Genomic DNA, 21368 nt, shown 5'->3' with positions numbered 1-21368 from the left:
AAGCTGGTTGCAGACCTGAGGCCAGCAGGTGTCGGTCAGTCCTGGTAGATCTGACATTTGGTTTGATGACCTCAGTATGAGAAACTACAGACTGATAGGAGGAACCAAAGAGCCCAGTAAAGGTAAAGGCAAATCTTCTGAAGTCGGGATATAATTAATTAAATTTCACATAATTATCGCTGTAGAATTAGTTAAAACTTAATGAAATATATTTGTCCCATTTGATGTTTGTTGTGACGTTTACTCACAAACAAACGAGGTAATTAGTCCAGTTTTGTCGTTTATTTAATGTTCAGAAACTACAGCAGGTGTAATGAGCCACAGCAAAGGTAAACAAAGGTACAACAACCCGAACAGACGATCAACTCTAAACTACTCCTCCTTTTTACTCTCTTTGTTGTTTAAGCCACCCGTTGCCATGGCAGCCGCCTGCGTCCCGCAAGGCGAGCTGAGATTATTTTAAAAACACAACATTCAGTTCGTTACGATATCAGGTTTCCAGACTCGATATTATTTCTCGATTATTAATAAGCTTCTCATGAACACAGCGGTGTTGAGTAGGTAACTTAAACTCCTGCTCTGCTCGTCAGTCGATCTTTGAGTCGCCTTTTGTTTTTTTGTTAATGGAACCAAAACGCACAGAATAGCGTAATACTTTGTTGAAACAATAATTACTGAGATTATTCATTTTAACACGTTTCATTGATTTTTTATAATTATTATTTTTTAATGAAGCTACGTTTAGGATCTTAGTGAATATTTTTTGATAAGCCTGTCAGAAGAGGAAGTGCTGTCTCAGCGTCCTGGCGGCCTTCAGTACGATCGACGTATTGGGCACCCCTGATCTAGAATATATTAGTTGTCAATTACTGCACTGAAAAAAGTCCTATGTTATTAAAATTTTGAACAAGTTGATTTTGCAATGATGATATATAAGCTAAAACAACCCCAAAACACTAAATAGTATGTAAAACCATAATACTTTCTTTTTACCATGATTGTAAGTAAGGATGTTTGAAAGTATATTTTAAGCTATGGACAAATGAATGCATTGTGCTTCTAGTTACTTCAGGAACTAAATAAAACATTTGTGAACATTTTAGAGTATACTGGAAACTCTAGAGCAGTGGTCCCCAAACTACGGCCCGCGGGCCGAATCCGGCCCGCCTCCATATTTAGTCCGGCCCCCTGAACAATACCAGAGAGCGTTCAGGTTTTTTTTCATATACCGTATTTTCCGGACTATAAGCCGCTTATATGTGGATTTTTCTTCAACCACCAGGGGGCTCTTTAGTAGGAAGTGAATCATTGGAAGTCAAAATTGGAAATAAAAGAAGAAAACACCCATTAAAACGGAATTAGGTTTTAATAGGGAATTGAAATTTGAGAATGTTGATCAGTTAAATAGCATTGAGGGGAAAAAGATTTTTTTTTTTTTTTTTTTTTAAATACTGGGATCACTATGAGAATTTGAGGTATAGATATTAGGATCCAGTAGGTGGCAGTAGTGCAACAATAATGGATGCAAGCTGCTGTTGAAATCTAAAGAAGAAGAAGAAAGCGCCCATTTTCATTTAGCACATGCTAGTAGCAACACGAAAGATCAGCACTTTTACTGGTACAGTTACCGTTCGGAAACTACTGTAATCAGTTCAGTTAAATATAAACTTGGCAACTTTTTCTTTTTCAACCGTAATAAATGTGATTTTCAATTGACCTGTTATGACTCAAATGTTGGGTGTCCGACTCTCTCTGCTGCTGCTGCATCGTTGTGGAAAACCTGGAGCGGCAGAGATTTCTGTTTACACATATAAGTTTAAAAAAAAAAAACTTTGGGGTTGTGGCTTATAGGCCGGTGCGGCTCATAGTTTGGAAAATACGGACTATAATCCTTCCTGGATTTATTCTGTGCAGAACCCAGAGAGGGTTATTTGATTGTGCTTTCCGTAAAACAATACATTTTTACATTTAGGCACTCCTGCAATCGTCACACTTTTTCTGTTACAAACTGACTCCGGCCCCCCAGCAGAGAAGGGAAAGGTTATGTGGCCCTCACAGGAAAAAGTTTGGGACCCGTGCTCTAGAGTTTTTATAAAAGTTTTCTTTGAAAAGAAATCCCAGAAAAATAGAATAATTACTAAGTAGTCATATTTTCTGGTTTTAACGGCTTCATGGGAAATTTTCAGTCACAATAACTTTCACAAATTGGGGCTTTCAATCTGTACTGTGAGGATTGTTTTTTCAGTTGGTGAAATTGAAAAACTTGTTGCTTGGAATCTGCTAATTAGTGACAAACTTCTATAAGGCTGTTATTTTGACCCAACAGCTACAGATATTCATGTCCACTCATGTTGAAGAGTAAATTATATTCATCTCATCTTTATCTCCTTTAAGACCAAGAAGAAATGCAACATTGTAAATATTTACTTGTTACATTTCATGCAAATATTTAACTTTTGATCTTTTCAGAACTTTCCTGGGAACACAGTTTAAAGGAAATAACTGCCTCTGGGATAGCCTCTTAGCTTATGTTAGCATACTGGCAGGCAGCTGGTTAGTCGCTAATTGCTAACAGCATGCTAACCAGCTGGTCTGTGTGGGTCTGGTTATGAAAGTAAAATGTTTCCACAGCAGCGCAGACAGCAGGAGGACATACTGGAGACAAGAAAACAACTGAAGAAAAAAAACCTACTTGACAATGATTAGAAGTAGTTCCTGTGACTCACACTTCCTATTTCCTGTCTCGGTTGCCAAGAAAACGGATGTTTGGCAGGAAAATCTGGGAAGCTGTTCAGCACTGATAACAGATGCACTTTGTGAGGGCCCTCACTGTCTAAAACCTGAGTTTGAATCAATAAAAAGCCCTGTGATGAGATGAGGACTATTGTATATGAAATTACAAGGTCTCCACAAGAGGGTTATACAAGAACACACACACACACACACACACACACACACACGCACACACACACACACACACTGTTGATGTTTCTAAAGTTTTTAGTTTTAATATCTAAATATGATGTCAAATATAATACAAATAATACATGATATACAATGAACATGAGCAACAGGGTCCCAGATGTGGCTAGCACCATTAGCATTCAGAGTTTCCTTCAGATTATTTTAGGCAGTGTTTGTTCTGCTTCCCAACCTCTTCACTGGAAACCCCCTCCCTCTATCCGCTGCCAAGCCTGCACAGGCAGTTCTTATACACTCATAAACCAAAAGAACAAACTTCACTCAAAGATGTTGATACAGTAATCACTGGAGTGATCCAAGCCAATGCTTTCGTCTTTATTGTAACAAAGGCTGACGGCCGTTTCTGAAAGACGCCAAGGAAGCCTCTACGTGTGCAACCTCTTAAATAATCACAAACAAGCAAGCAGAGTATATCAGTTGGCAAAGAAAATCCTAGCTGAGCAACTCCACATTCCTAAGGCCATAAATCTAGAGGTCCAAAAACAACAATTAACTTAGTAAATAGGGTTTCAGTACATGAGAAATAAGGTCATAGCATCACCTAAATGAATGAGCAAAAATGTACAGTTTCATCGGATTGTTTCAACTGCAATGGAAACTTTTCTGTCTGTCTCTAAAGAGCCTATATGATCAGATTATAAAGTCATAATCAGGAGTAAGAAATCAAAAGCTGCATTATCACACATTTCCAGAGCAGATTTTAATAAAAGCACATTTTAATGACAACTCTGAAAAACAGGAAGTTTTTGACAGAGTATTGTCCATATGATACAGACCATTTTCTTGATTCAAAAAACTTTTCTAACACACCAATCTGTTTTCTTTTTCAACATTTTGTTTCAATTAAATGTTTCAGATTATTAAACAAAATTAACACCAAAGTTAAACTGTTAACTGACAATGAAGTTTATTTTCAAATTTAGTGGCTTAATTAAAATTTTAAATGAGTTAATATAAGGTTTCTTCCTAAACCAATTCTAAGTCTGTTTACTTATTTAGTGTAGCAGATGAGCTAAGACAGAAATTCCTGCAATGATTAAAACGTATTTTAAGGCCAATTAAAGCAGCCTACCATTTATTCTTCTGTTGTGAAAACAACTGTCTGTCTTATAAACTTGGTTTGTGCAAAGATTAGTCTTACATAATTTATTAATATACAATTTAACACCAATAACAATAATACAAAATCATGGTAATATTGATAAGTGGCACACAATAATCATGATAGTACATTTCAATATCTTTACATGTTAACAAGAAGCTGGGTAACAATGGCGTCCAAAAAGAAAAGTCATTTTAGGTTTTGTTAAACCAACAGTCTGTCTATGGAAACAGTTAGCTTCTGTTGTGGCTAAATTCTTTCTCCATGTCTGAGCCAAATGACTGCAGCTGCTTTAACTTCACAATCTAGCTACAAAATGTCCTTTCAGTTAATTTTTTTCAAAACAAGTTGTAGGGAAATTAACTTAAAACGGGGGGTAGTTTTTAGCTTTTATAAAATCTACAAATGCCATATATAAGACAATAAAACAGATGAAATATTGATTAAATGTCTCATTTCATTTCACTGATTGTATTCATGCATGAAACTGAAACATGGATTCCTGAGTGTCTCATTCGCAGCAGGAACAAACCTGTGCAGCTGCCGTCAGAACACCAAACATGCATTTCATTGTTACGTGTGAACAGGATGCCTCTGTGCTGCCTTGTCCATCACCATGGCAACCAATGGCAGGAGCTGATAATATTCGCTGTATCTCCCCCATGATACACACTGTCTCGTCAAGTTTCTCACACACTGCTGAGAAGACAGAAACTACGGAAAATCTGCTCGATTTCCTCAATAATCACGGCGGTGGTGAACGCCGACCCAAACGGTGCGACTTCACAACAATCGAGAACAAACCGACAAACCCGAGTTTACAGGAACGAGGAGTTCAGAAACAGCTGATTCCTACAGACAGATGCATTCAATCGCACTAACATTTTCATCCAGATGAATACAAGAATCTTCAAAGCATCTGCTAACTTCACCTTGACTTTTACATAAAAGGGTTTCCTGGTGGTTACGCTCAAGGACCAGATTCACTCCATGACTCAGAAATTCACTGAATTACATCAGAACAGATTGAAACGCCTAAAACGAGGATCTAATTAACCAACTAACTAACTGGCTAAAGTGAGAATAAAACATGCTGACAGAAATCCTTCTGAGGAAAGAATAATATTTATATAAAACATGCTAATTTTGACACGCTAAAAGCCAAAATTGCAAAACACTCAGAGCATAAAATCTCTAAACAAAGAGGATTTTTTTCTGCAATGTGTCAGAAAAACAATTTCTCATAACTAAATGCCTGGAAAAAGTATTCACCCTTTTGGATGTTTTGCCTTTTGTTGCTTTTACAAATCAGTCATGATCAACTAAACTTGACAATTAAAATAAAAAATCTCTTTAATTACAAAGTGAAAATTGATTTCTACAATATAATGACAGTTAAATAAAAATATGAAACATAAATAAAATAAGTGGCTACATAGAAAATCATTCTCTTTAAAGTGACCTGTGTCTCCAGTGATTTGGTTTTTGGAGAAAATTAATTTTCCAGCAAGGCTACGACCGGAAACATGAAACTACACAGAAATGGAGAAATGGTTTGGCTCTGGTGTGGCCTATTCAAAGCCCAGACCTGCTCACAGCTGAATACTAAATACTGACTTTACATTCATTTCACAAATATTTATGCAACCACTTACTTCAGGTGGAATGTTATTGGACTGTCAGATTTCATTTTCATATTAAAGGTTTTTTTTGTACAATTTTTTTTGTCAAAAAAGTTTAATTTTGTTAATCCTGATCGATTTGTAAGACAACCAAGGGTGTGAATACTTTTTATAGACCTGTTAAATCATGTTGTGCATTTTTGGATACACAAAACACTCAAAACCACCAGTTTGCCAAAGTGAAGCGTCTTCAGCAATGACTTGAGAATAAATTGTTGCTGTCCAGAGGGAAATGTTGGTATTTTAAGGACTAAAATGACAATAAGTAATAAAAAATTAAATCAGGCATAAATAAATTTTCCGTATCCATTTCTTTCAATGGAAAACTTATGAAACTTTAACAGCAGCTGCAGGTGTGTGCCTGTGTCTGGTGAGTTTCTGGTTAAAACATGTTTGTTCGGTAACACTTTATTTGAAGGGGGGTGAATAAGACTGTCATGACTCTTTCATAAACATGACATAACACCTGTCATGAACATGAATAAGCCTTCATGAATATTTATGACTGTTGTCATAAAGCGTCATTCGGTAAATTATGACACTTTTAATACAAAGGTGACATTATTCAAAATGTCTTTGTTATGACAACTTGACATTAACCAATAAACCATTACTGATATAAATTTGTTATAAAATAATTACTGATTTCACTTTAAAAATGAGGTAACGTTGTTATTAAAGGTAAAGTTTAAACAGTAATGATTTCTTGGTTAATGTCAAGTTGTCATAACAGACATTTTGAATAATGTCAGCTTTGTATTAATAGAGTCACAATTTACCGAATGACACTTTATGACAACAGTCATAAATATTCATGAAGGCTCATTCATGTTCATGACAGGTGTTATGTCATGTTTATGAAAGTGTCATGTCAGTCTCATTCAATCCCCTTCAAATAAAGTGTTACCGTTTGTTTTTCATTCAGTGGTTAGAAAATCAAGAAACTTTACTCAAGAGCAGAAATACTTCAAAATAAAGTTACTTGAGTAAAAATACTCCTAAAAGTAATTTTTTTCAAGAAAGTTACTCAAGTAGTTGTAAATGAATAAATATAGGTAGTTACTATCCAACTTTGTTGCTGTCAAACCATAAGGAATAGTTATAAAACCATTACTAAATAACCTGAAGTTCATCTAGGATCATTCAGTTAAATCAATGCTTCTGCATTTTCCTTCAGTTTCTGTTCAATAAATAATAAAGTGGAATTATTCATCCAAGGCTGGAGTTGCTTTAAATCACAATAAACACTCAATTTGACTGTTTTTGATGTATTTTTTGTATAAGTGGTAAGCTCAATGCCTAAAAAAAAATCAGTTTTTGAGATGTATAATGTGTTCAAAAATGTTATTTTGAAGCTATCAGACATTTAACCAATCGGTTGTGAAGCTATGTTTTAGCTTCTGAGATGTTTGTTTACTTAATTTAGTTTTAATGTTTGCCATTTGTATCAGCGGTGAAAGACGACGCAGACAGCATGAACTAGTTTCCGAGCCTTCAGAAACTCCCACAGCTCATCGTCTTCCTACAGAATCTAAATTTACATTCCTCCACTTAACATCCAAGTAACGTTTCAAATAAGCATGAGTCAAAACATTACTCATGGGTCGGAAATATCCTGAACTGCCACCAGTTCCTCCCTGATCTGAAACACTGTGAATCTCAACCCTATCAGAGATTCAAGTTCAGGAAAAAAAAAAATGGCAGATTTGATGCCACATCGTTACATCATTGAAATTCCTCTTCCAGCAAGTTTTCCCAAAGATTTGCTGAGGATAAAATCACCAGCTGAATTTATTTACACGGTTTTAATCAAGTTGTTTTGCGAAGTGAATGAAATCCTGACCAGATGTCTGATGGCATCAAATTGGGGTTACACAGTTTTCAGAGCAAAATATTAACATTATCTAGAAATATTAAAGACCAGGCAGTTTGTGTGTGTTGCTATCAAACTATGTGAGGATTAAAATAAATAGTGGAAAGATTAAGAAATTAAAGCTGTTAGTTTTTATACATTTGGTCTGCTGTATGAAAACAGTTTTTCTGTTTGCTTTGGTATTTTGCTGTAAATCCAATCTAAGATCATAAAAAATACAATTAAAATAAAGTTATAAAATTACAATAATATTGTCATACAAGAATAAAGTCATAAAACTAGAAGCATAATACTGATCTCTATTCTTGTCATTGACTAATCTCAAAACACTGACTTTATTCTCATTCTCACAACTTTATTCTTATTATTTGAAATGTTTCTTTGTAATACTTCTCTAATACTTCGTCATACTGGTGACATCACTCAGGGTGTAACTTTTTTCCTGTTTATATGCTTATTTTTAATCAAATTTTGTTTTCAGTCCTGATAACTTTTATTTTGTAGACTTGCAGAAAATGATTCCAGGAAAACTGGTGACAATAAACATTAAAGGATAAAGATGAGCTGGAATAATCACATTTCATTAATAAAGTCTCTTGGTGATCATTTTATGAGTCACTGGAGCTAAACTAACTTAAATACACTGCTTGGATATTTTAGCCTTTTATTGGCTTTACAAATCAATCATGATCAATAAAAATGGTCTATTTTGCCAAAAAACAACTTTTAATGTCAAAGTGAAAACTGATTTCCACAAGTAAATAAAAATATTCACATGAAATAAGTGACCGTTCCAGTAGCTTTAGCTGGACGCTTTGAGTCGTTGCTGCTCTAATTTCCTGGCCTGCTGCAGTGAAGCCCCTGACTTACACGTCTCAATAACCTTTTCTCTGATTGGTTGGACAGTTCTTCATGGTTTAATAGTGTCCAGGAATGCTGATTAGCCAGGTCATGGACCTTCCAGAACCAGGTATCTTTAAAACTGCAATCAGGTGATCTCCACCAGCACCAGCTGGCTGGAGGGCTGTTGAATTAGGGGCTGAATATTTAAGCAATCACTTGTTTCATGTTAGATATCTTTGTGAGTTTCCACTTTGACATTTTTTTTTTTTTTGGTAAATATTTTTGTCAAAAAAGCCAAATTTTGTTGATCCTGACTGATTTATAAAAGCAATAAAATGATTAAATATGTTAGGGGGTCGAACTACATTTATGCATTCAGCATTTAATCCTGATCTTTACCTCAGCTTTGATTGATTCATGTTGGTTGAAATGTTTGTATTGTTAGTTCTCCATTTTAAGCTTTAATTAATTGCTAAAAGGTTATTTTTTAGTAACTGACCCATTTTTCACAGATCAGAGATGGAAGCGCCAATCTCTGGCCAACTGATGAGTGAATCTCCGGTTATCCAAAGGAATGAAACGGCCATTTTTATTCAGTGTTTGTCTTTCTTCATTTCAGACTCAAGTTGGAGTTAAATTTAAATCAACTGAAAGATTAAAAGTATAAAAATATGGAACCTGGAAAAAACAAAAACGGCAAAGATGGATAGATGGAAAGATGGGTAAAGCGATGGATGGACGGATGGATTATTGGTTGGATGGAAAAAAATGGATGGATGGATGGATGGATGGATGGATGGATGGATGGATGGATGGATGGATGGATGGATGGATGGATGGATGAAGGTCTGATTTTTTGGGTGAAACATTTGAGTTTCTCAACGCTGGAATCGGATCTTGCATGTGAAAATGGAGCGACCCGGTTCTGACCCATCACCAGTTTAGAGCCCAGAACAGAACAGAACCAGAGTCAATCTGGACCCGGAACCACTGCAGCTGAAAAATTCATCCCACCAAACAAAACTTCAACTTCGGTAACAATTCTGATTCCAGACAAAACCTCGATCTTTGGCAGCAAGTTTCCAAACTCGACAAGAGCAATTTGCCCTCCAGGGCAACAACGGGGGCAACTTCCTGTTCCTGTTTGCTTCTGTTTTATCTGAAGGGGGGCAGATTGCTCCTGTAGATGTCAGTCTGAGATTACAGCCTACACACTCACTGCTGAGGTTATATAACACACACACGCACACACACACGCGCACGGGACAGCGAAGTGATGCTGGAGGAAACAGGAAGAGGAAATAAGAGGGAGAAATATCAAAAAGAAAAGAAGGAGATGATGAAATAAATGATTGAGGAGGAAAACTGGAAAAATGAATGAGGATGGAGGGAAAAGGAAAATGAAACCCGGAGAGTTTGGATGGAGAACGACAGAACAGAAAGAGGTGAAAAGAAATAAAAACAGAAATAAACGAAACAAAAATGAAGAGATGGAGAAAGAAAACTCAGAAAAGAAGAATGAAAACAGAAAAATGTTCAGAAAATGTAGTTTTAAAGTTAGAGAGCGACAGCAGGTGAGTGGCGCACACACACCAACACGCCCACACACACACACGTACACACACACACACACACACACACACACACACACACACACACACACACACACACACACACACACACACAGTGTGAGGGGAAAACATGCAGAAAGCTGCAGAGACTCACCCTGAAGATCAGCGACCAGCTCTCCATGATGGAAAAACTGAACATAAAAAAACAAAACGAGAGATGGAGAGAAGAACCGAGGAGGAGGAGGAGAGGAAGAGGTGATGGAGGATGGAGAAAAGAAGAGGAAGAGGAGGTGGAGTATCCGGAGACGTGGAGGGAGAGAGGAGAAGAAGAAGAAGTGGGAGAGGCAGGACGAGTGGAGGGCTGCTAGGTTCAGCCCACACACTGCCAGCATGACACACACTCTCTGTGGCTCTGCGAGTGTGTGTGTGTGTGTGCATGTGCACGTCGTCTCCCACTCCAATGCGTGGGTTAGAAAACACACCTCTCTCTTTCTCTCCCTCTTCTTTTTGCTGTAAGCTGGAGAGAGAGAGAGAGAGAAAGAGAGAGGAAGGGGGAGAGGAGCGGAGGAGCGGCCCCGTCACCATGGCAACGGTGCAACCGGGATTCAGGTTCCAGCCAGCATCAGCACCAGCACCACAAACACTGGTGGCGGCGGCATCACCATCACGAACCTGATCTAAAGATTTATTCGTCCGAAACGCAAAACGAAACGTTTCAGATTCAAAGATTCTTTCAGCTTCCACCAATCGGATCGCACGTGGCCGGAGTCACGTGACTCAGAGGTGTTTTCCACATGTCAACCCCCCCACAGCCCCATCCTTTCTGCGCTGCAGTGATGAGGCGCCGTACTGTACAACGCCTCCATTCATGCCGCTGCCTGCAGCAACTACAGTGTTCAGACTGAAGGAGCAGAAATTCATCAAAAGTTCATCTATTCCAGAAACTCGGCTCAAAAATCAAGCTGGTACGTATATTTATTACACCTAATAAAACACAAAATCTCAGAAAATCAGAATATCATTTAAAACCAATAAAAAAAAGATTTTTAAGGCTGAAATGTTGCCGGAAAAAGTTAAGTGGAAGGAAAAAATATGGTAGAAAACAGGTAAGAGGACACAGACGACACAGAGATTCAGATCCATTTTCAAGGTAAGTTTTCAAACGTTCCACAGATTAGAAACAAAAACAACACAAAAGAACTGAAAAAAGGCTGTTTCAATTTGCCATTATATATATATATATATATATATATATATATATATATATATATATATATATATATATATATATATATATATATATATAATGATAATTATCGATTATTAACTATTAAAAATGTCTTGTGAGAGTATTCTACAAAGTTTTATGTTTTGAGATGTTTCTCATAAACCCTAAACATCTGACTGGCCTGAGATCAAAACACTAATTTACCAAAAAAATTCCCCAATTTCAATAATCTTGTTTAATATATAAAACATAAAACGATCTAGAAGTCACTGAGCCACTAGGGACAATAAATATTAATAATCCAAACAAATCATGTGAAGTAAATAACCTTCCTGCTTAAATGTTAAAACACAAAATATACAAAGAAAGTTACAAAAAGAATTTCTAAAAATGTTGTTTCTCACTGCAGTTCTTTATAACCACTTCAACTAATTCATAATGCAATAAAGCAGGAAATCCATCTTTAATGCTGGTTTAAATACCAAAAACATTCACGTATTTTTACCAAAGGAATCTTTATTACTGCTTCACAGAAATCTATTTGGACTTTTAGAGCTGAACTGAAATCAGTTTAATAATAATACAAATGTTTTGGTGCAGTAGCTAAGAAACGCAAAATATAACCCGAGTAAAAGTTAATGAGGTTTAGAGGCTGAAAAGCAAAACGCTGGACAGAATCTGACTACAACTGACAGAGAGAAGGAAAGAAGGAAAACCAGACAGGCAAAAGAAAAACAAACTGAAAGAATGACAAAGAAAAAGAGAAACAAAAACAGAAACAAAGACAGAGAAAACAGATGGAAAATCAGAAAAAAAGAAAATCACAGAAAGAAACAGAAAAAGAAAACGTCAAAAGTAGAAAAAGACAGAAAGAAAAACAGACAAAAAACAGTCAAACATCGAAAGAATGACCAACAAAAAGACAGAAATAACAGGTGTAAAAGCAGAGAGAAAGAAAGGAAGGCAGGAAAAAGAAAAAATAGAAAGAACAAGTAAAAAGAATAAAAAAAGACAAAGAAAAACAGACAGAAAAACCAGCCGACAAATGTAAAGACAGAAAGAAAGGAAACCAGACAAAGAGAAAGAGAGAGAAATGGAAAGAAAGAACAGAGAAAAAAACCAGAGAAATAAAAACAGATGGAAAGACAAACAGAAAAAGAGACAGAAAACTGGACAGAAAGAACCGAGTTTAAATCAGTTTGTCTGTGATCAGATATCAGTGATAATGTCTGATATCTGATCAGAGGTTCAGACTGAAAGAGGTTCAATCATAACTTCTCTTAAACTCCATGTTGGTAAATGAGCCTTTACTTTCTTTGCTGGCTGCTGTGATGCCTGTCTGAAATGACAGTTTCAGCACAAAGTGAGGGAAACAAACATCCACTCAGATGATCGCTCTGCTGCTGAGGGATCAGACGTGACTCATCAGTTAAACTGTAATCTTCAGCTTCCCTCCTCTACTTCTGCCGATACCGTTTGTAGATGAGAACGGACTTAAAATCTGCTTTTGGTGAATAAACAGCGGGAGCAGATGGAGTTTAAATGTTCTGAATGGGTTCGTCATCCGGTTACATAAGGACGCTCCGCAGCTTCTGCTGCTTCAGACTGCAGCATATTTCTGTGGGATAACATTCCCAATGTGTCAGATTAAAGACTGTATTAATGCAGCGAGCCGGCCAAAAACACAACGAGCCCATGGTCCAATCACAGCGCAGCGTGGAGTACAACTGATGGTGTCATCAAGGAGGAGGAGGAGCCTGTTTACTAGTCAATTGATCAATTAATATTCTAAAGAAATATCACATTCTACTGATTTTCCTTTAACCACTTAAACTTTTTCACACAATATTTGAAATATATTAAATTATTATAGTTCTTTTTTTTTTAAATCAGAACATTTTTAAAATTTCATTTTGTTTAAATGTACATAAATTGAACCAGATGAAGCTAAAACTAAGTCATATTTACAGAGAGGTGTTTTTATCTTAAATGTGAAATGTATATATATTTTATACAGTTTTCAATTACTGCTCTGAATATTTTAGTTTTTTGAGTCTATACTCCAGTCAATTAATTGATTAGTAAATTAGTTAACTATTTCAATAATCAATTTATTGTGTTTAATCCAATTAATCGTTTCAGCCCTAATGCAGATCAACACAAAGTAGTGCAGAAATGAAGAGGTGGGAAATTATGTGTAATTTTTAATACTTATGAAGATCTGAAAAGTGTGGTGTGCATTTTATAACCACCTCTTGTTATAAGTTTATAACTCAGTTATCTTTGAACATCTAGAGTCAGAAAGTTTCATTTCTTCTCTGCAACAGACTGTAGGGAATGCAAGGTGGATTTACAGTAAAGGAGACTGGGTACAAATGCAAGCCGCACTTCTGAGATTTTCATTTCTAAATAAAAATTGACAACTGTGCACTATGAGTTTTATTTCACAGTTATCCACTACTTTGTGCTGGTGAATAACAAGAAATCTCAAAATAAAATAAAATGTTGTAATGTGGCAAGGTTGACGGGGTGTGAAACCTTTTGGCTTTTTATACACGAACATGCAGTTTTTTCCAGTTAAAACTTTTTCCACTGTGTAGGATGGAAAGCTTTGACGATTGTGGAATTACAGCGCCCCCTGTTGGATTGAAGGTTATCAAACAATAACATTTAGTCAATTTAGATCGAGATTAATCCAAAAACCTACACAGATTTTAGTTTGCGTTCACTTTCATACAAAAAAAGCCCATTAAAAGCTTCACTTTTAATTATATTTAACCAAATAGTTTTTCAATCTAATTCATTTATTGCAGTTCTAGTTTGACTCTGCATCACTTGTTCATAATTGTATGGCACAACAACAAATCCCCAGCAGGAAGGAGACCATTTTAAATTTCTATTCAGTAGAAATCAAACTGAATATTTATAAACATGACACAAACTGGAAAAAAATCCAGAATGAATCCAGAAACGTTTATTTAGAAAAATAAAACCCCGACATTATCTGAATGTTTCCTCCTAATTTTTACAGATCATCACACACAAAACTAACATTTTACTGAAACTTAGCTACTTTGTTCACTGTAGTCTGGTTACAATGTAACTGTAATGCTTTAAGCCTCTTTTTGTCCCTGCAGAATCAGGTCCATGTACGCTCCGGTCACCAGATGGTCCTCTGAGACGCCCAGCTGCTCCATCAGCTCCACGGCCACCTGTGAAACAGGAAGCAAAGCAGGTTTTCATCCTCTGGAAACAGGAAGTGTTGCAGCAAAAATGTGCTGAGATGCATCTAATATTTATTTAAAAAAATCTAAATCTTATGCTGAAGATGATTCTGCATGAACAGCAGGAAAGAGAAATAAAAGCAAGACAAATATCTGAACACATTCCTACAAAAGTAGGAATAATTAAATATTTTAGATATCCAACCCCACTTAAATCTTTTATACATTAGAAATATATTAAAATATGCATTAAAAAATTACATTTTACAGCATAAAATGCAATGAAATATGTGAACGGTTGCTCATTTGTAGAAAAAGATGCATGAAAAGCTCGACCTTTTCTGTTTGACTTAACATCTGTACAGTGTAGAGCTGATCGATTAATTAATTGATTAATAATTGGATAGCAAAAGGTGATTAATTTAAGATTTTTTTCAGAATTTGAACCAAGTAAGTAACTTTTTAGCAAGATACAGAAGCTTGTTTTGAGTGAGTTATTCCTTAATATTGATGAAAAAGCTCTAGTTCACTTAAAACATGGGAAAAAATGTCTTGTTATAAGTAAAATAATCTGCCAATGTTTAGGTAATTATTTACTGAAAACAAGCTCATATTTTTTGCTGAAAAGTTGCTTCTAAGTTAGTTTTTAATTATTTAAAGTGATCTAAGATATTTGCACTAAAACTAGACCAAAAATACTTGGTAAGATTTTGTGTTTTTCAAAGTTCTTGAAACCTCTTTGCTTTTATAAATGTGGGGTTACTTTAATAAAGAGAAATAATCTCTGCTTCTCCCTGCTTCTCATCATGAGCTCAATACTCATCCTGCTACATTTTACTTTATTAAATATGAATTCATTTACTGACATGTTTTCTAATTTCTTTTTAAACAAGAATGTAAAAACATCTAAAAATGGCTCCAAATGTAAAAACCCAGATGTTTTGCTCCATTTACCTGCTGTCCTTCATCGACGCTCTGCTGCGGCCGCATCACCACCTGATGAACAGACACATTCCTCCATCAGCAGGTTCACATTCCCGTGGCTTTGGTCGATCTGCACACCTGTCTGAGCCGCACCTGTTCATCTCTGACGCACAGCGTAGTCACTCAGCACCTCCTCTCCCTGTCGCTGCTATAGCTACCGTGGAAACGCTCGCAACGCTTCGATGACAAAAGGTTTTTCTGATCCAGTAGCAAAATGAGTAGAGTACGCAAAAATTGTACTCAAGTAAGAGAAGCGCTACTTCAGCATATTTTTACTCAAGGAAGAGTAAAAAAAGTATTTGGTAAAAAGTATTGAATAACTGATCAAATTATCAATCATATAATATTTAAAAATTACATCATCAGATGGACCAAAATACAAAATTAAGTGGAAATTTTAGTATTTTAAGGAGAACAGTGATAATTCATTTAAGCAACAAAAAAATAAAATCAGGCAAAATAATTTTTTTACAAATCACTTTGTTTCAGGAAAAAACTTCTGAAACTAAAAAACTGCAGGTGTGCGTCTGGTGAATTTCAGGCTAAAACATGTTACTGAAAAACCAGTAATTTTACTCAAGTATTATCATAATAAAATTACTCAAGTAAAAGTGAAAGTACAGCGTAGTAAAAATAATCCTAAAATAAAATAAATAAAAAAATTACAAGTAAATGTAACTAGTTACTACCAAACTCTGTTCAGTAGTTTGATTCTTGCAGCTTGAAAACTGATTGGATGGTTTAACTGAGTCATTGTGTTTCAAATCAGCAGTGTGTGTGTGTGTGTGTGTGTGTGTGTGTGCGTGTGTGTGTGTGTGTGTGTGTGTGTGTGTGCGTGCGCGCGCGCTGACCTCCAGCTCCATGAAGTGTCCCAGTCCCTCCACTGTGTCCAGGTGGACTCTTGTCTGGCCAATCAGGAATAGCCGCCGCTCCTTCCGGACTTCACCTTTAACCCCGAGCGCGTCCGACAGCACAACCTGCAGTCACACATCGTTACTACCGCCATCATCATCATCTCCATGTTTACCCTGTAAGTGGGCGGAGCTTCACCTTCAGGCCCGGCGGGTCGCTGGTTGGGCTGATGGAGTAGCGAGACAGTTTGGGTCCATCGGTGTCTGGACGCTCGTAGAAGATCAGCTGACCCGATCCGTTCTGAAACAAACAGAAACTCAGCGTTTTTCTCTCTGCACTGTAAAAACTCAAAATCTGGCCAAGTATTTTTGGTCTTGCAGAACTAACTTGCAAGTAGCTTTTTAGCTTGTTTTAACTAAATAATTCCTTAATATTCATGAAAATGTACTAGTTCCATTGATATATCACTTCTGATATTTTTGCCATGTTATAAGTGAAATGTATTTTCTTACCATTTTATTGCTTTTAAAATACAGTCAAGATCCACAAAATTAGGCTTTTGACAAAAAAATCTCAGTTAAAAATGATTTCTACAAAATACTGACAAAAAATATTAAAATGTTAAATTAGTAATTGCTTAAACATTCACTACTTTGAAGTCACAGAGCTAGTTCAACAGAGGTCCAGTCAACACTGGTCTATAAATCTTGCCTAATTTATAGACCAAAAATACTTGAAATATTATAACTCTTTAATATCATTAAGAAATTACTGACTTAAAACAAGCTCTTATCTTGCTGGAAAGTTAATTACTTTTGTCTTATTTCATGTTTACCAAGATATTTGCACTAGAAAACGAACCAAACACAGTAAGATTTTGTGGTTTTGCAGTGTACAGAGCTGCATTTCAGTATTGGTCTGTAATTTCCTCTCATTTTTCTTCTAAACTGGTTCAAAATCAGTCTAAACCAGTCTGGGTGCACTGCACAGATAAACAGATTTTTACTGAGCTATTCTCGTTCTGCTCGTACCATGAAGTCCCGCAGCTTCAGTCTTCCTCGGCTGCAGTTGAAGAAAGTATCGTGCTGGCGTATTATCGTGCCCTCTGATTGGCTGAGCTGGACGGCCATCTTGGCGAACTCCTCGGGGTCGCTCACTTTGGCCTTGATCTCCACATTGGACGGCATGGCTCTACTGAGCATGAGCAGAACAGACAGAAAATGAAACCTCAGACTGATGCTTATTGCTAACCTGATTCAGAAACGCATCAGTTAATTTTATCTTCGTTCAGGAGTTTGTAACTTAAAAACAATTATTCCATATTTCTCACATGGAAGGATAAGAAGCAATTATTTTATCTTACAACCTGTTGAGCAAATATTCATTAATAATTCATTTAGTGGAGAAAACCAAGCTATTATTGACATTTCAGAAATTTATACAAAACAAAAAACAACTAATATTTGAGTCTGCAGTAATTACAAAACAACGGTATTGTGTCTAAACAAATATCAACCAAAATCAGGTCAGGAAGGGTAACAACTCCAGGCATTTCTGTCTTTCCTTTATGGGTTTGTTTTAAAATGTAGATTTTCTTGGTTTTAAACACATTTTCTGAGACCGAAACATCTTAAACTGTTTGTTAATGATTTTTTTCCCCTCTCTCAATAGTATTCCAGAAAGATAAAGAATATTTTTAAAAGTAGCTAATGTAAGTAAAATTTAGTTGTAATAGAAAAGGAAGAAGTGTAAATAGGGCTGAAACGATTCCTCGAATGATTCGAGTACCTCGATTACTAAAATTCCTCAAGGAAAATTTACCTGCCTCGAAGCTTCGTTAATTTATGTTTTATTAGTTAGCGCACCGTGTTCCGGCCGGGACTTCATTTGCGTTGCGCGGAGCTCTGACTTCCGCCTCTGAGTTGTTGACAAAAGCTAAGTCTCAGCGGCATAAAGTCCAATCTTCAACATTGGCCCGTGGGGATTTTATTGATTGATGATAATGCCCGACTTTTTATCGTTTTGGGGGAACCAATAAGCATCCTTAAAATGACTGGGGGAATGCCTGGAGTACGGCAGCATTTCTCCTCCGGGGCTGCTGGTTGAAAGCGAACGGCGGGAAGAGCGCTGAGGTGAGCGGATAGACTGAGCAGGGCGGGCGGCTGAGTAGCTGATGCTTACCGTGTAAATGTAGCTTTACCGACGAACCGCACAATAAATTTCATATCCCGGTCTGAAGAAACGGGTGGCGGAGCGCATCGTATATGGCTGGTAGATGAGTTTCTGGGTGTGACCAGTGAAGGTGTCGTAAATATCCGTATTGCTTCCCTCCGTGTTCGTCCCCCGGTCTAACGGTTCGTCAGTCCGCTGGTCTATTTCCTCCACCCCATCTTACGTTCGTTCATTCGCCCTCTCCTCCCACTCCAGGCGGCATTTCCCGTATTTTCAAACCCAAAGCGTGAACAGGTAGGGCAAGGTGAGTTTAATTAATCTATTAAACTCACTGAAGATGAATACATAAACTAAAAGCTGGATTGTAGACATTTTTTATAAGCATATTTGTGAGCCTGCCTCTTTGTTATTAAATTCAATATAATTTCAGATTTTTCTATAACTTTTCTTCTGGTTAACTTAGAAAGTGAGCTATTATTGTTACAGGTTAGTTTTCTAAACTACAAAAAAGCAACTGTTAGGGATGCTCAAATATGAAAAATTGGACTGATATTGATATCTGATAGTAACACCGGTATTATGCCAGATTTACCAATATTTCATTTTATAATTTTTTTTAATCCGATTACTCGATTAATCGTAAGAATAATCGATAGATTACTCGATTACTAAAATATTCGTTTACAACAGCCCTAAGTGTAAATGCTACCATCTGCTGGTCTTGAATGAGATTAGGTTGGCACTTATTTACAGTTTTCTTTGACATCTGATTTTCTGATTCTGATACAGCAAAATGTTCGGTTTTGTCTTTCAACACATAAGAAAAAAATTGCCCAAGGTAGTAAAATACAGATCAAAGAATCAAGGAGTGTTTCAGTTTTGATGCATTAACAAAAAAATAATTATAGCATTGGTCAGCTAATTGTGGATCAAAGAAAAATTGACCATTTTTCTTGTCTATTGATTGGTTCATTCTTTATCATTTTAACCTATTGATTCTGAAGCAATAACTAAGCAAAAATAACAAGATGCAGAAGTAATGTCAAATTTATTTACATACATTTGGAGACCATTTTAAGTAAATATCAAACTGCCCTTGCCTTTTGTGACGTCACTCAAACAACTGTAAATCCCACTATTGTTCTACCACATCCAGTTTGTTTTATTTAATTTTGACCAGAATTACTTCGTAACTCAACATATTTTTTTCCACTGTAAGTGCATGTAAATTTGGTCTTTTTCCAAGTTTATTTCTCCTTTAACTGAGCTTCTAATTACAAGTCTGTAATTTGTTTCATATAGTTTTAACCTAAAAAATAAAATGTTAAAGCTAAAGTCAATAATTATACATTTATAATTTTAAGTAACTAACCTAACAATAGATTTATTCATCTATCGCACAGGTAGCAGATGAAATGAGAACGCCAGATTTTCTCACTAAATACAGCTAAACGTCGAATTTCAAACAAAAATGGCGACCTAACGGTTAGTTTGACGAAGTTATAAAGGGACAGAGAGCACAAAAAGGTTAAATAAACGATGATTTAATGAAAAAGATAGTTTGTTTAAAGGTTTTATTCACGTTTAGTGTTCCTACCTGCATGTGCTTCCGCAGCTGCTTTTCAGCGTCTAATCAATGGTTGATTTTTACCGCGGGATGCTGCCTCCTCCGGCTTGGAGCGGCGGCGCAGACCTGAGATCAGCTCCCTGAGAAACGGAAGGCAGAGACGAGGCTTCAGAGACGAGACCAAACTGACCGGAGAACAGCGCTGAGGAATGACTCCAAATGCGTCTATCTGCGTCACTTCCTGCAACGGATCGAGTAAAGATAAAACATAATAAGATGTCTCACTCCGCAAATATTTACAACTTTTTCAAGTTGATCAAATTAGACTTATTAGTTTGGTGTATAAAGTTAATTATTTTGATTTTATTTGATGTTACAGAGTTGTTGATACAGATTTTAATCATATTTGTCTCCATCACAATTAACTAATCCTCCTTATTCCATATTATAGTAGGTCTTTTTGTCGTCTTTGTAAAATAATATTTTGAAAACTGCTCTTTGAATTTATGTAGCTACTCATTGTCTAATATTAAATTTAGTTCGATGATCTGGAACATGATGTTGTGGCAGTTTTTAAAAATATATGTGAATGGACACATTTTTTTAGGCACTGTAACAACAAATACTCAAAAATCATAGATATAATGGAAAAACTTTATATTTTTCATCCCTCATTCTAGAACGTGAAACTCATCTATTAAATACTGCAAACTTATGGGACACAATGAACTATCTTATAATTAACTATAATTTGAATATTATTTTGCTATAGTCTATTCATACAAAGTTGAGTGAAAGGGAAAAAGTGTGGTCAAGTCCAAAGTCAACAGTCATCCTTATGTAATATTTACATGTTGGGTTTTTTGTTTTTTTGTTGTTGTTTTTTTTTTGTTTTTTTTTGAGAAATTGAATTTTGAATTTCTGAGGTGTATTTACAGAAACATTATTCTGTTTCAAACTGTCCCAGTCTCTGCTCTTTGGGACCAGAGGTGTTTTTTGTTGTTTTGCTCCTCATAGTAACATGATCTGTGAAGCCTTTCTAACATTCGCTGGGCTAATGCGTCATCAGACATCTTTGCGACCTTTCACCTTTGTTCAACAATTTCCCTGTCAGTTTAATTTCTTTACTTCTAAAACCAAACCAGAGAACGAGGCCCACTGGAAAAAATAATAGAATTCTGACTTTTTTTCCTCAGAATTTAAACTTTTTGTCTCTGAATTCTGACCTTTTTTCCCTCTCAGAATTATTTTTTCTCAGAATTGACTTTCTTGCAGTATTTTTTTATTC

General features: G+C 36.1%; 1 protein-coding gene across 2 annotated transcripts; it reads right to left on the bottom strand.

The window, feature by feature from the left end:
- Positions 1-14233: 14233 nt before the first annotated feature.
- On the bottom strand, positions 14234-20314 carry LOC148152531 (uncharacterized). Of its 2 annotated transcripts, none has more exons than XM_088003434.1 (6): positions 20111-20314; positions 17373-17535; positions 16540-16641; positions 16341-16466; positions 15460-15501; positions 14234-14493 (listed from the first exon to the last, which is right to left on the bottom strand). In XM_088003434.1, exons 2-6 carry the CDS (start codon positions 17526-17528, stop codon positions 14395-14397), a joined length of 525 nt encoding a protein of 174 aa, XP_087859560.1. In that variant the 5' UTR covers positions 17529-17535; positions 20111-20314; the 3' UTR covers positions 14234-14394. The 2 variants fall into 2 exon arrangements, with proteins under 2 accessions (XP_087859560.1, XP_087859561.1); XM_088003435.1 differs by having other exon boundaries at positions 17373-17532.
- Positions 20315-21368: the final 1054 nt, after the last annotated feature.

This window comes from Poecilia mexicana, unplaced genomic scaffold (assembly GCF_051168715.1).
Source record: "Poecilia mexicana isolate PSO_F unplaced genomic scaffold, ASM5116871v1 scaffold_23, whole genome shotgun sequence".
Classification (NCBI taxonomy): Eukaryota; Metazoa; Chordata; class Actinopteri; order Cyprinodontiformes; family Poeciliidae; genus Poecilia; species Poecilia mexicana.
This window is presented reverse-complemented; position numbering and strand designations above follow the sequence as displayed.

Excerpts from the sequence above, each read along its gene's own strand:
- LOC148152531 (XM_088003434.1), bottom strand. The coding sequence starts at position 17,528 with ATGCCGTCCAATGTGGAGATCAAGGCCAAAGTGAGCGACCCCGAGGAG. Across the intron at positions 16,467-16,539 it reads GCGACCCGCCGGGCCTGAAG|GTTGTGCTGTCGGACGCGCT; the intron begins GTGAAGCTCCGC and ends GTGTGACTGCAG. Across the intron at positions 15,502-16,340 it reads GACACTTCATGGAGCTGGAG|GTGGTGATGCGGCCGCAGCA; the intron begins GTCAGCGCGCGC and ends TCTGTTCATCAG.